General features: G+C 58.0%; 1 protein-coding gene across 13 annotated transcripts in view; it reads left to right on the top strand.

The window, feature by feature from the left end:
- DNAH17 (dynein axonemal heavy chain 17) overlaps positions 1 to 14,028 on the top strand; it is a 113,318-nt gene that overhangs the window by 94,618 nt on the left and 4,672 nt on the right. For 12 of the 13 annotated variants that reach the window (XM_072939714.1, XM_072939715.1, XM_072939713.1 and 9 more), the window contains 8 exons: positions 1,063 to 1,203; positions 1,294 to 1,464; positions 3,085 to 3,207; positions 3,757 to 3,950; positions 6,670 to 6,818; positions 7,670 to 7,797; positions 8,985 to 9,212; positions 11,710 to 11,901. In XM_072939714.1, coding sequence (XP_072795815.1) covers positions 1,063 to 1,203; positions 1,294 to 1,464; positions 3,085 to 3,207; positions 3,757 to 3,950; positions 6,670 to 6,818; positions 7,670 to 7,797; positions 8,985 to 9,212; positions 11,710 to 11,901 — 1,326 coding nt within the window. The remainder of the gene's footprint in view (positions 1 to 1,062; positions 1,204 to 1,293; positions 1,465 to 3,084; positions 3,208 to 3,756; positions 3,951 to 6,669; positions 6,819 to 7,669; positions 7,798 to 8,984; positions 9,213 to 11,709; positions 11,902 to 14,028) is intronic. The other variant, XM_072939716.1, reaches the window with a different exon arrangement.

Raw genomic sequence — 14,028 nt, 5'->3', positions numbered from 1 at the left:
CCCAGGTGTTTGCTGGGAGTCCCCCAGGACGGCCTCTGACAGAGCCAAGGGCTGTGGATGGGGGCGAGGGGGGCCCCTCTGCTGACCGGCACTGCCCACCTGCTGTTGGTCTCACTCACGCTCCTTTTCTTAAAATCAGTTAATTTTTAAACTGAAGTATAGTTGATTTACAATGTTGTGTTAGTTTCAGGGGTAGAGCAAAGTGATCCAGTTATTTTTTTTCCAGACTATTTTCCATTACAGGTCATTACAGAATATTGAATATAGTTCCCTGTGCTGTACAGTGGGTCCTTGTTTATCCATTTTATATACAGTAGTGTCTGTTAACCCCAGGCTCCTGATTTATCCCTCCCCCTCCTCACTTCCCCCTTTGTAACCACAAGTTTGCTTTCTACATCTGAGTCTGTTTCTGTTTTACATATAGATTCACTTGTAGTATTTCTAGATTATACATATAAGCGATATCATACTTGTCTTTGTCTGACTGACTTCACTTACATGGATAATCTCTAGGTCCATCCAAATAATGCGACTGGCATTAATTTTTATGGCTGAATAATATTCCATTGTGTGCACATATACCACATCTTCTTTATCTAATTATCTGTCGACAGACATTTAAGTGGCTTCCATGTCTTGGCTGTTGTACATAGTGCTGCTGTGAACACCGAGGTGCATGTGTCTTTTTGAATTAGAGTTTCCGTCTTTTCCAGACACATGCCCAGGAGTGGGATTGCTGGGCCATATGGTGGCTCCGTTTTCACTCTGTAAGAAGCCTCCATACTGTTCCCCACGGTGGCTGCACCAAATCACACTCCCACCAGCGGTGCGGGAGGGCTCCTTGCCTCTCCGGCACTTACCGTCTGAGGCCTCTGTGGTGACGGCCGTTCTGGCTGGGGGGAGGTGGTACCTCGCTGTGTTTCTGATTTGCATCTCTCTGATGCTTAGCGACGTCAGGCACCTTCCCGTGTGCCTGTTGGGCGTCTGTGTGTCTCCTCTGGGGAGATGTCTGTTCAGGTCTTCCACCTGATTTCCGGCTGGGTCTCTCTTGTCTGCTTTGAGGTACAAGAGGCCAAAATCACAGAGGTTAAAATCAACGAGGCGAGAGAGAGCTACCGGCCAGCGGCAGAGAGGGCGTCCCTACTGTACTTCATCCTGAGCGACCTCAACAAGATCAACCCCATCTACCAGTTCTCGCTCAAGGTGCGGCCGCGCCCGGGCCGGGAGCCCGCCGTGGGCGGCGTGGGGCAGCCCCGCGGCCCCCTGAGCTCGGTGACCGCCCCCACCCCCCAGGCCTTCAATGTGGTGTTCGAGAAAGCCATCCAGAAGACCGCCCCCGCAGATGAGGTCCGGAAGCGCGTCATCAACCTGATGGACGAGATCACCTACTCCGCCTACATGTACACGGCCCGCGGGCTCTTCGAGCGAGACAAGCTCATCTTCCTGGCACAGGTGGCGTTTCAGGTGATGTCTGGCCTCAGCGCCCAAAGTGGGGTCCTTGGGCCGGCAGCCAGAGCCCTCCAGAGTAGGGGCTGGGGGGAAAGGCGGGGAGCAGGTGGGGGGTGCTTTTTGGAAATGCAGAGTCCCAGGCCACGGTCCAGACCCCTATGGATCCAAACCTGCACTTTAACAAAATTCCTGGGTGATTGATGAAGTTTGTGGCTTCATCACACACCTAGGCTCCTGAGTTGATGTCAGGGAAGGTATTGCAGTGGGAGCCGTGTGGGTGGGTGGGGGAGGTGGTTCAGTTACAGAGAATTTACGAGAAAACGTCATTCTGTTACGTTGAAGTGGTGCTGAGTCAACGGTCCCACCCTAGTGCTTAGTCTGCTGTGGGTTTGGAACAATGGTCTTAAGGAAGTACAGGTACCACTGAGTACACATCCCTCCTATTCATGCTGACGGACTTAAATAATTTGCTCACCACACAAAAGGCCAATAAATCAAGAGATGAGGTGCTAGGGTAAGGAACAGCAACTTTATTCTGAAAGCCAGCAGACCGAGAAGATGGCAGACTAGTGTCCCAAAGAACTATCTTCCCTGAGACAGAATTCAGGCTGCTTTTACACTAAAAGGGGAGGGAGGTGTGGCTGGTTGTTGCAAACTTCTTGGTGCTGGAATCCTTTGTTCTTGCAGTTATCCATGTAGGTGTAATCACAGCGTTCCTGTAAACCTCCAATAAGACGAATGTGATTCCCTATTCTGCAGCTTTTTAAGGAAAAGCGTTACACCTTTAAAGGTCAGACCAGAGACTGGGCTCTCCTGTATATTTGAGACCATAGGCAACCTTCTTGTACAAAAGGTACAGAGCCGGCCCAGGAGACAGAGCACAGGGTTAGAGCCAAAGGGACAGATCTAATGTGGAGTCAGGTTCTTCTCTGTTACAAATGTATACAGCCAAAAGAGAGCGATTGGAAGCACGTATTCAAACAAACACACGCAGAGAAACCCTCACGGAGGCATTATTCACAAGAGCCAAAAGGTAGAAACAGCCCACGTGGGCAGCGACAGGTGGTGGGTAAGCAAGGTGCGGTCCCTCCACACAGCGGCGCGTTGTCCGTGCATAGGGGAGTGAAGCCCTGACACGTGCTGCAACACGGATGAGCCTTGGAAAACACGCTCAGCGAAAGCAGCCAGATGCAAAAGGCCTTGGATTGTGCGAATCCCTTTCCGGGAAGTATCCGAAATGGGCAAATCTTTAGAGACAGAGGGCCCAAGGCTGGGGCAGGAAGACGAGGGCGAGACTGCTGCAGGGTCCAGGGCTTCCCTTTGCGGTGATTAAAAGCAGTTCTGGCTCCAGACAGTGGTGATGCTTGTAGAACGGTGTGCTCTGGATTTTAGACTCTTAATAGGATGAAGATGGCACACTTTTACATTATGTGTGTTTTACCACAATTAAAAGCAAAGAAAGGTGCTGACAGGTTCCGCCCCGACCCCAAGGGGCAGGCCAGTGCTTCCGCTGCAGGCGGGGCTGTGAGCCCCTCTCTGCCCGACCTGTGCCCGGGGCTGGGGCGCTCCTGCCAGGGGCTGTCCCCCGCCCAGCACTGCTGTGGGACAACATCTCAGTGTGCCCACGCCCCTCAGGTCTTGTCCATGAAGAAAGAGCTGAACCCGGTGGAGCTGGATTTCCTCTTGCGGTTCCCGTTCAAGGCTGGGGTCGTGTCGCCGGTGGACTTCCTGCAGAATCAGGCCTGGGGCGGCATCAAGGTTGTGCTCAGACTTGAACGCCGCGTGCTCCCCGTGCTGCGGGCCTTTCCTGCTCACCCTGGGCTCGTTCATGGGGCTCCCGACCGCAACACTCAGAGGCTCGATGTGGCCCCAGGGGAGGACGGGCTGCCCGCTGGCTCGCGGGGACTGCTGTCCTCCTGGGCCCAAGCAACGTGCACCGTCAAGTCCTCGCGTGCTCCCTGCAGGTGGCAGGCTGGGCCCCAGGGTGTGTCCAGAGGCCGCCCCTCCCCTCTTCCAGGAAAGTGCCCAGTGTCAAGGTTACTCCTCAGGGCCCCAGGACCTCACTGTTTCAGTTCAGAAAGACCAGAGGAGGGTAGTCCCCTGGGATGAGCAGGGTCCCTGTTCCAGGGTCACGTCCCCGGACCAGACTCTCCCTCCCAGGGCCCAGCCGCTTTCTCTGGTTTGCTGGCGGATGACACCAGCAGCTCATGGTTTTAGCGACAGGCCTGGCGGTCATTCTTTTCCCGGAGCCCAGGGGAGGGCGCCCACTGGGACCGGGGGAGAGCTGAAAGGGTCGTCCGCCCCCAGGCCCTCGCGGAGATGGACGAGTTCAAGAACCTGGACAGCGACATCGAGGGGTCCGCCAAGCGGTGGAAGAAGCTCGTGGAGTCGGAAGCCCCAGAAAAGGAGATCTTCCCCAAGGAGTGGAAGAACAAAACGGCCCTGCAGAAGCTCTGCATGGTGCGGTGCATGCGGCCAGACCGCATGACCTACGCCATCAAGTGAGTGTCCCCACCCGCCCGCCCCGCGCTGCCTGCACACAGTGCCCTGCCCGCCGCCACCTCCCGCCCTTTCACGGAGCGGTCAGGGCCAGGGGAGCGGAAGCCTTTGCCACATGGTGGACGGGATCCCACCAACCCAACAATTTCTCCTGGGAGTTTCCTGAGCTTGGGGGTCTCATCCAACAGGTCCCTCTGCCTCCCGTGACCTTGGGTGAGGAGGGCACCCCGGGGTAAGTGACAAGAAGACAAGAGTCCCCACGTCAGCCTCCAAGATTTAAAAACCCCTGGGCATCAATGATGCCCACCCACAGCCACGCGGCGGCCTTTTAGGGTGTTGTGGGGAGGAAGCCGTGGCCGAGTGAGCCGCGTCCGAGGACTTTCATGGACTCAGCAGCCGGATTTAAAGTAAATCTTTTATTTTTACGGCCGGTTTGTGAGAAGAGCCACTCTAATTCTGTGAACAGCCTCTCTGGACCTGAAAAGCCTCCACTGCTGGGAAGGCAGTCACTGTGTTTCAGCTCCCGGCTCCTTTCCCTCCCCCATCGGGCCTGTCACTTCATAGCAGGACTCCAGGAGTGGCACCGTCTCATGACGTCTGTGCAGCCCCGGGGGTGACACCTCTGTGACACCCTATCCACCCTCCTCTGGGCGGAGACTGCGGCCCCTCCCGGCCTCCCTCCCACGCAGAGGACGGAGCCTTCGCAGGCAGGGGAGGCAAGCCCCCTTCTCAAGGGTGTGTCTTGGTTTTCCATTTGTCCTAGTGCCCCAAAAGCCACCAGACTTCCCAAAAGACGCCCCCGTCCCCGACAGAATTCCCCTCTGACAAAGCAGAGGCCTGACTCAGCCCCACTGGCAGTTCACAGACTTTTGTTTCTGTTTTGCTTTGTTTTCTTGGGACCAAAGAGGAAAGAGACCGGGAGGGGTTCTGGGTGCGGGTGGAGAAGAAAAAAAAACATCGTGCTGGTCTGGGCAGAAAGCAGGATGGCGTCCTGGACTCAGTGCCCAAAGGAGGTTGGACAAAGCTTGGGGAAGGCCAAGGTGAAGACCATTGTGGCAGGACACTGCCCGCAGGGGAGTCACGGTGTCCAGACCCACCTACCCCAAAGCTCTTTTAAGTCACCCAAGTCACCACGGAAGAAAGCGCATCAGTATCACGTGGGTGGTGACCACCAAACACCAGGCGAACCCCCGTCACGCTCCGCGACGGCTCCGCAGAGTTGAGGAAAGCAGGTTCCCCTCCCAGCAAGGAAATTCAAGCTGACAGCGCACAGCAGTAACAGCTCACGGTCGTCAAGAGCGGTCCACCGGGTCCACTTGAGGCGGATGCCCTCCCCCCTCCTCCAGGTCCACAGGCGCAGGGAGAGCAGCCCCCACAGCGGGGCGGGCACTGGCCACAGGCTCCCCAGGACACCAGCCCGGGCTGGAGCACCTGCCACTGTGGCGGTCGGGCTCCCAGAGGTTCACGGCTCCAGCTCTCCTGTGCCCAGGACGTGGCACTGGGAGTGGTGGAGCCCAGTGGGGACCAGGCTCGCTACTCTGTGTCGTCAGTTCATCCGCAGAGAATGGCCATGTGGCCTGGCCGTGTCATGAGCAACGGTGAACTTGTGACGTGCCTGCCCAGGGCAGGACTTGGTACATTCCAGAAGTGTTTCCCAGCAGAGACTCCAGCATCCACATTCCAGGCCACTTCCCAAGGCCGGAATCAGCACCCTGGGAGACCTTCAGCAGGAGCTGGTTTGGGAAACTGCACAGAAGCCGGCGAAGGCCAGCCTGGGGGACGAGGGAGCAGGAAGGCGCGCTCCTCATGGCACCCGCCCGCAGATGCCACACTGAGTCACACGGAGGCCTCTCCGTGAACAGGTCCCCCCCCAGGTCTCCCATGACCCTCGGAGCATCCAGACTGCCGGCTCCTTGAGGATGGACACGTTCCCTCCCCAGGGAGGCCGCCCTCTGCCGTCCTTTCAAAGACCTTGCCGGACGTGATATTAGCGCCTGTGATTCATCCAGAAGACAGAGCTCAGCCGCCTGCGGTCAAGGGAGAGGGGCAGAGAGCTGAGGTCCCAAGGTCACCCGAACAACACTACTTTTCCCGTAAGAGGGGCCTTGATTCACCCCAGCCTCCTTGGGGGCAAGACAAAGCGGGGTTTGGAACAGAGAGGTGCTTGTGTGAATAGAAGCACTGTTCTTGCCTCCTGTGATCTTCCTGATGATCTGTGTTTCGTGGTCCTCGGAGCGCACCCAAGCGGCTCTGATGCCAACGTCCTTCCTCCCCCCACCCCTCGTTGAGGAGTGAGAGCGCCAGGACGCAGAGGCCCACACAGGTTCTGCTCCTCTCTGCTGCCAGGGTCGGGACAGCCGAGATGAAGTGTGCGGGAAGCAGGAGGTAGCTAGAAACCGATGCCTCTCTTGGGGGCGCCGAGGGCTTTAGGGTGCCCTGGATAACCCTGGGTGGCTTGGGTTCCCTCCCTGTTGACCTCGTGCACCTTTGAAAGCAGAGCAGTGCCAGCTGGCTGAGCCTCTCACCTGTCCGGGCGCAGGTGGATGCGAGCAGAGGGTGCTCACAGCAAGCGCCACCAAATCCCGCCCGTGCTCCCTTCCCCTGCCAAAAGGAGGCCCCTGTAAAGACTTGATTTCCAGCCCCAGACCTTTCCCTGCCTAAGGAAGTCTGCCGGGGAAAGAGGCCCTCCCGCTCGGGTCTGACCTGGCACACGTCCCTCAGGAACTTCGTGGAGGAGAAGATGGGCAGCAAGTTCGTGGAGGGCCGGAGCATCGAGTTCTCCAAGTCCTACGAGGAGAGCAGCCCGTCCACTCCGATCTTCTTCATCCTCTCCCCGGGGGTGGACCCCCTGAAGGACGTGGAAGCCCTGGGTAAGTGTGGGCAGCAGGTGTCCACGTCACAGGTCCTGGGGACACGTGCATCAAGACCACGGCAAGACGCCACGTCACACCCACTAGCAGGGCCGCCATGAACATGACAGTGGTCGGGAGGCTGTGGAGAGACGGGGCCCTGGTGCGCTGCTGATGGGCGTGGGAGATGGGGCCGTGGCGGAAGGCAGTTTGGGGGTTGCTCCTCAAGTGACATGTGGGATCACCATACAGCCCAGCAGTTCCGCTCATGGGTATGTTCCCAGAGGGGCTGAGAGCAGGTGTCCAAACAAACACCTGTTCACGGGGATGTTCATTCACAAGAGCCAGAAGGTGGATACAACCCAAATGTCCGCGGGCGACCACAGCAGACGATCACAGGTAAGTCCATACAGTGGACGTCATCTGCCCTGAAAAGGAATGACGCTCTGGCACGCACTCCAGCAAGGCCGGACCTCGTGCCACAGGGAAGAAGCCAGACACACAGGGCCACGTATTATGAGACTCCTTGTATCTGAAACGGATACGAGGAGGGACAGAAGGCAGATGAGTGGCTGCCAGGGGCTGGGGAAGCAGGATGAAGAGTGCGTGTTTAATGGGGACGCGGTTTCCTTCTGGGGTGATGGAAATGTTCTGGAACCAGGCAGATGGTGGCACAACATTGTGAATTATTCAACATCACTGAATTGTACCCTTTAAGATGGCTTTTAAAAGGGTACATTTGATGGCACATGTGCTTTACAATTTAAAAAGCAGGGTGGGGGAGGGTGTGGAATTCCCCGCTGCGGGACCACGGAGCCTCCGCCGTTGCCGTTCAGCTGTCCTCACGCTGTTCCCGCCTTGCCTTCCTTCAGGGAAAAAGCTGGGATTTACCATAGACAATGGGAAGCTCCATAACGTGTCCCTGGGACAGGGGCAGGAGGTGGTGGCGGAGAACGCCCTGGACGTGGCTGCGGAGAAGGGACACTGGGTCATCCTGCAGGTACGGGGCCAGGGGGCCGTCACCACTGCTCGGGCACAAGTGTGGGTCCTTCAACCGTGAGAAAGACGCTGGGGTTTATGCTGGTTGTACCCCTAAAGAGGAACTATTTTTAAACAAAGAACCCTGAGTGGACACAAGCACCCCCCGCTGCCCCCCTCCTCGGTCCTGCTGCCCATCCTGGCCTCGGCACACCCTGCTGTGTGGCCGGCCTCGGTCCACGTGGGGACCTCAGGTTCAGGTCTTTTCTTTTACAAAGTGATCACCACAAGTATAGTTACTGCCGGTCACCAAGGATATTCTGTCATATTCCCCACACTGTGCATCGCACGCCCATGACTCACGTACTTTGTAACTGGAAGTTCGCCCTCACCTACTTCTCCTCTCCCCCCACCCTCGGGCAACCGCCTGTCTGTTCTCTCTCTATCTGTGACTCTCTCTGTTGTCATGTGTGTTCACTGGCTTTTTAGATACCACACGCAAGTGAAATCATGCAGTGTTTGTCTTTCCGTCTGACTTACTTCACCATGCATAATGCTCTCCAGGGCCATCCATGTTGCTGCAACTGGCAAGATTTCATTCTTTTCATGGCTGAGTAGTATTCCCTTGTATAAACACAACACATCTTCTTTACCCAGTCACCTGTTGGTGGACACTTGGGCTGCTGCGGCGTCTCAGCTGTTGTAAATAGCGCTGCTGTGAACGAACACAGGGGTGCACATATCTTTTCCACTCAGTGTTTTCAGTTGCTTGGGCTAGATGCCCAGGAGTGGGGCTGCTGGATCATAGGGGAGTTCTCTTTTTAATTTTTTGAGGAACCTCCAGACCGTTCTCCGTAGTGGCTGCGCCGGATGACAGCCCCCCCAACAGCGCATGAGGGCTCCCTTTTCTCCAAGTTACTTCTTTTCACCCAGGCCTCTCAGAGGAGGGGTGGGGACCATATAATCTCAGCCTTATGCAGGGGGAGGGCGGGAAGGACTTGCCACGAGGCTGGAGGGCTTGAAATAACTGAGCACAAGACGCACCTCAGAGGCCTCGGTGGCATCGCTGGAATTCCCCCACATGCCCAGCACCAGGGGGAGGGTGGACAGCGGGGTGGGGAGTGCGGGTGCCATGAGGGAGAGCCCCGCCCGGGGACACGGCATGGCAGGGAGGGGTGTGCGGGCACTAAGCCCCGGTCTTGGCTGCAGAACATCCACCTGGTGGCCCGGTGGCTGAGCACCCTGGACAAGAGGCTGGAGCGGTTCAGCACCGGCAGCCACCATGATTACCGCGTGCTCATCAGCGCCGAGCCAGCCCCGAGCCCAGAGGCCCACATCATCCCCCAGGGCATCCTGGAAAACGCCATCAAGATCACCAATGAGCCACCCACAGGCATGTACGCCAACCTGCACAAGGCCCTGGACCTCTTCACCCAGGTAGGGCGGCCGCCTCCTGCGTCCCGTGCGCTGCCCGCGCCGGCCAGCGCTCTCCCATCCACAGCCCCCCAACCCAGCACGCACACCACTCGCACCGCAAAACGGGCAGATTCCTGAAGACCTGTGTAAGATGCCAGTCATTTAAAGGCTGTGGGAGCCTCTGTCACGTACAGCCTCGTAAGACAGAAATGCCTACTTCTATATTTCACGCCCTGCACGTCAGCCCAGGCCTTCGGTGTGGCCAAGCTCCCGAGGGGGTTCCTCAACCGTCAGCCCGGCTGGGGCCACAGTGCCTCCCAGACCCCTGCTCTCATCCCCGTGAGACCGATGGGAAGGCCGAGTGCAGGTGGACGGGCTGGAGGGCGACGGGGACAGACAGGGATGGTGACGCCAGCCTCGCAGGGCTCTGCGCTCTGGCTCCAGGCCCGGCAGGTGGGCCCCCACTGCCTCCTACAGGAGCGCTGGGTGACTGGTCCTCCAGCGTGGGGTGCAGGGGCCTCAGCCTGCCCGTCCACTCTGCTTGAGTCTTTGCCCACATGACTCATGCCACCAGCCAAACCTCACAGTCCCCAGTGTGTCACTTCCTCTGTGTCGTCTTCCCTGGCGTCCTTGAATTAACTGAGCACAGCATCGACTGGGGGGGCCTCGGCGGGATCAGCGCGAGGGGACGTGCATGAAGCCCCAAGGCACGCAGCTCTACCTGGGGCCCGTGCAGGTCCCGGAGCGGCCTGCCCAGGTCGGTGCCGGGGCCTGTACAGAGCGAGGTGGGGCCTGTGGTAGATTCTGTAGCCATTCGATGCTGCTGTGAATCCAAGCACGTGCTCTGTTTTCCCTTGTTACTGGATTTTGCTGAAGTATTAGTCCCTGAGGGAGAGCGGTGATGTGCGCAGGAAGCTGCTCCCCCCCTTGCAGGAGTTGCGGGCCTGTGCTAAGTGGGCACACAGCCCTGGCTGGGAAGCGGGTGCCCAGGCAGGGACGGCCAACGCCTGAGGGGCAAGAAACAGAAAACGCAAAAGCCTCTTAGCCTGGGAGTGGTGGGGCCCCTGGGGCCGGGAGGACACAGAGGGGCTGCTGGGCCTCAGACTTCGGGGAGATGCCTTGGCTGTTGGGAGGCCGTGGCGGGGAGACCAGCCAGTCACTGCCTGGCAAATGTGAGTTGGGGGTGGCTGGGATGAGGCTGGGACTTGCTGAGATGCTGGAGGCTCCCTGACTTTGTCACCTGAGGCACCGAAGATAAGGGGGGCCAGGAGGAAGCATGTGTAGGACCACAGAGGCCTGGGAGGCCGGTGAGGAGCAATGTGACCAGAGAGAATCAAACGCTGCAGGCTGTCTGTCCTCATCCTGGGCAGGGGCTGGTTTCTCCCTTTCGGATTCCTCTCCAGATCCCACCCCCTCTGCTGATCACTCTCCATCTGCCCACTCCTCCATCCCTCTCCCTCTCGAGCTCCCTCTCACTCTTCTGATTCTCTCCCTGTCCAGCTCTGATACCTTTACCCATCCCTCTCCCTCTGCCCATTTCTCGCCCCCATCCCCTCCCCCTCCCCCCTCTCCGGACCCCTCTCTGGATCACTCTGGCCATCCTGTTCCTGCTCCCACCCTTCTCCTCATCCCTCTTGGATCCCTCTCCTTCCCGTCTTCCTCTGGGGTCCCTCTTTGATCCCTCTCTCCCACCCCTCCCCTCCTCAAGTCCTGATCCCTCTCCCATCTCTCGCCCTCTCAGATCTCTCTCTGGATCCCTCTCACTCCGTGATTTCTCTCCCTCTTCCGTCCACTCCATCTCGGGTCTCTCTCAGGTGCCTCTCCCTTCCTGCTCCCTCTCGGATCCCTCTCCCTCCCTTCCCCTTCCCTCTGCTGACTTCTCTCCCCATCCCTATAGGATCCCGCTCAGGTCCTGATCCCTCTCCTTACCCTTCACAGGTCCCTCCCCCTTGGATCCCTCTCCCATCTCTCTCCCTCTCCCATCCCTCTGCCTCCTGGGTCCCTCTCTGGCTCCCTCTCACTATGATGATCTCTCTCCCTCCCCCCATCCCATCCCTTCCCCTCTTGGGAATCCCTCTCCCATCCATTTCCCTCTCCTTCCCCTATGCCTCCCCCCTCCCTCTGCCTCTCCCGCTCTCTCTCTCTCAGATCCCTCCCCAACCTGGGTCCCTCTCCTGGACCCCAATCTCTCGCCCTCTGGGGTCCCTCTCCCGTTCTCTCCCCCCCACAATGGTCCTGTACTGGGGAACATCCTACTAGGAAGCAGTACCTATAACTTGACTTACAAGTACTACTTACGCAATACAACTGCATTTCTGCAGAAAGCAAGGTCAAGGAGGCATACTCTAGCCCAGCCTTTACAGCCCGGGAGAGACTTGAAAGACCAGCCCACAGGAGTCCATGGCTTTATGCCCCAACCCTGATCCCCACCCCACCCCCAGCTCCACCCCCAAGCCCAGAAGCAGGTGGCAAAGAGAGACCCCGGTCCTGCCTGACCCGGAGCGTGTGCCTCCTGCAGGACACCCTGGAGACGTGTACCAAGGAGATCGAGTTCAAGTGCATTCTCTTCGCCCTGTGCTACTTCCATGCCGTGGTGGCCGAGAGGCGCAAGTTCGGGGCCCAGGGCTGGAACAGGTCGTACCCCTTCAACAACGGGGACCTCACCATCTCCATCAGCGTGCTCTACAACTACCTGGAGGCCAACGCGAAGGTCAGGCCCTCCCCTTCCTGTGTGCCCTCCCTTGGGCTCTCCCTCCCCTTCACTCGGCCTCTGTCGTATGTTTAAGAAATGAATAGGTTTCATAAGTCAAAGAAAACTTGAAATTCTGAGTCTCCCCTGTGGTTCCACCAACCTGATACAGTGATGATCATCCATGCCATGGCCACCATCTCCTCAGTTGTGAGCTGTTTGGCTATTTTTCTGACTCCGTGGGGGTCAGTATCCTTAGGGATCCACCCGTCCTTACCCGAACTGGAGTGCCCCTGCAAAGGCCAGCACCCTGGCATTCTGAGCCGGGAGAGGACGGGCCTCCCGGCTGCAGGCCTTGCCAGTCAGTGTCTGGGGACAGAACGCAGATTTAGAGGGAAGGCCGAAAAATCTGCTGGAAAGATGGACCGCTTCCTTTCATCTTTATTGAAAATTGAAACAAACATGTCGTGTGCTGTGCAGGCAGCTGCAATGGACTGCGGGGAGCCAGCGTCCTCAGGGAACACCTGAGGACACCGAACAGGCGGCCAGTCCACAGGCTGAGAGCGGAGACGCCCAGGTAGGGGGCAGGTGCCAGGGCTCACAACAGGGTCCGAGCTGAACACTGGTGGCACATCTTAAGACGCACACGTGCAAGTAAATAAACACGAGATGTGAAAGAAGAATTTCATCATCACATCAGCTCCATCAGAGCAGATCTCTCCCCGGAGTCCTGCTAGAATTGTTAAAGGACCTTTGTTTATGCAGACACTGCCCTCCTTCGACACACACACAGAACCCAAGATGAGAAAAAAACTGCTCAAGAGAGTGCATGCCGTGTGGTCTGGTGACGAGCGGGGTGAGGCCTAGGTGACACCCGCCGACCTGCTTAGCAGGGTATGAGCAGGCACTGGACCTGCACAGTCTGAGCTCACAGCCTTACGGAACCACCTGGATGATGTCCCCCACGTCCACAGCCTGTCCCATAGCCCATGCCATCCCCCTGACTTGGAGGAAGTCAGGCCGTGCTTCCCACACCGACTGGGACTCTGAGGGTGAGGCCTGGGAGCGCCTCTCTGATGAGCGTCTGGGGAGCCCATCCGCCCCTGGTGGCTGGTCCCACTGCCCCCACCCCACGGGGGAGAACCGTCCCCCCAGGAGACAGCTTGTTGGGAGCTGCGGGAGGCGGAACGAGGTGGGCCCAGCCCCACTTCGCAGAAGACACAGAAGCTGTCCCCAAAGCACATAAGCAAAATGCAGAAAACGCAGCTCAGCACGCGCCCAAGACAGCCAAGCCCAGAGAGACGACGGAGCCGTGAGGTGACGATTAAGAGAAGGTGATTGTCTTAAGTGAAAAAACCACGAGAGCACCTCACACCACTGATACATCAAGTGCTCACTCAGTGGACTTGAACCGGCCAGTACTGGGAAAACAGGTGCCACCGAGGCAGGACCTGTAGAAGTTACACCACACGGATGCACACCTTGCCCTTAAGGAGCCTCCACCCTCAGGGAAACAGCCATGTGTGCAGCGAGGTACAGCAAGAGACACTCTGGACTTCAAAAGCTTGGTACCAAAAACAAGAATTTAAATACCTTATCAATAGCTTTTCTGCTGAGTATCTGATGGAACAATCTTTCTACTTAAGTGGCGGCTAGAAAATCCAAAACCATGCACATGGCGTCCACTGCTGGACAGCACCGGCTCTCCAAGAACAGCTCTGTGCTGGGGACTGGGAGCCGGGGGGCGGATTTCTGGCTTTGGGGAGGAGGCTGCATTCCAGCTGGCTTCAGAGGAGGAGTATGGCCATGGTGCGTGGCGGCTGAGAGTGGGCATCCCAGGCTGCGAGCCTCACGGGGAAGAAGAGGCAGGCCCGATGGCAGTGGGAGTGGCCAAGGGTGGGATGCGTGGAGAGACCCGCCACCAGGGGGTGCACTTGTGCGCGCTGCCCTCGTGGTGGTGGAGAGAGCTACTTCCAGCTGGCGATGCTACACCGAGCTCTGGGACACATGCGGGCAAGGCTGCGGGAGTAAAACAGGAACCAGGCCGACTTCCGTGGGACCAGAAGACCCACTGGGCAGATTCTGAGGTTACAGCAAAGTGGACTACACGGCCAAAAAGATCTTCGGTCCCAAGAGCCATCACCCCAT

This window comes from Vicugna pacos, chromosome 16, assembly GCF_048564905.1.
Source record: "Vicugna pacos chromosome 16, VicPac4, whole genome shotgun sequence".
NCBI lineage: Eukaryota > Metazoa > Chordata > Mammalia > Artiodactyla > Camelidae > Vicugna > Vicugna pacos.
This window is presented reverse-complemented; position numbering and strand designations above follow the sequence as displayed.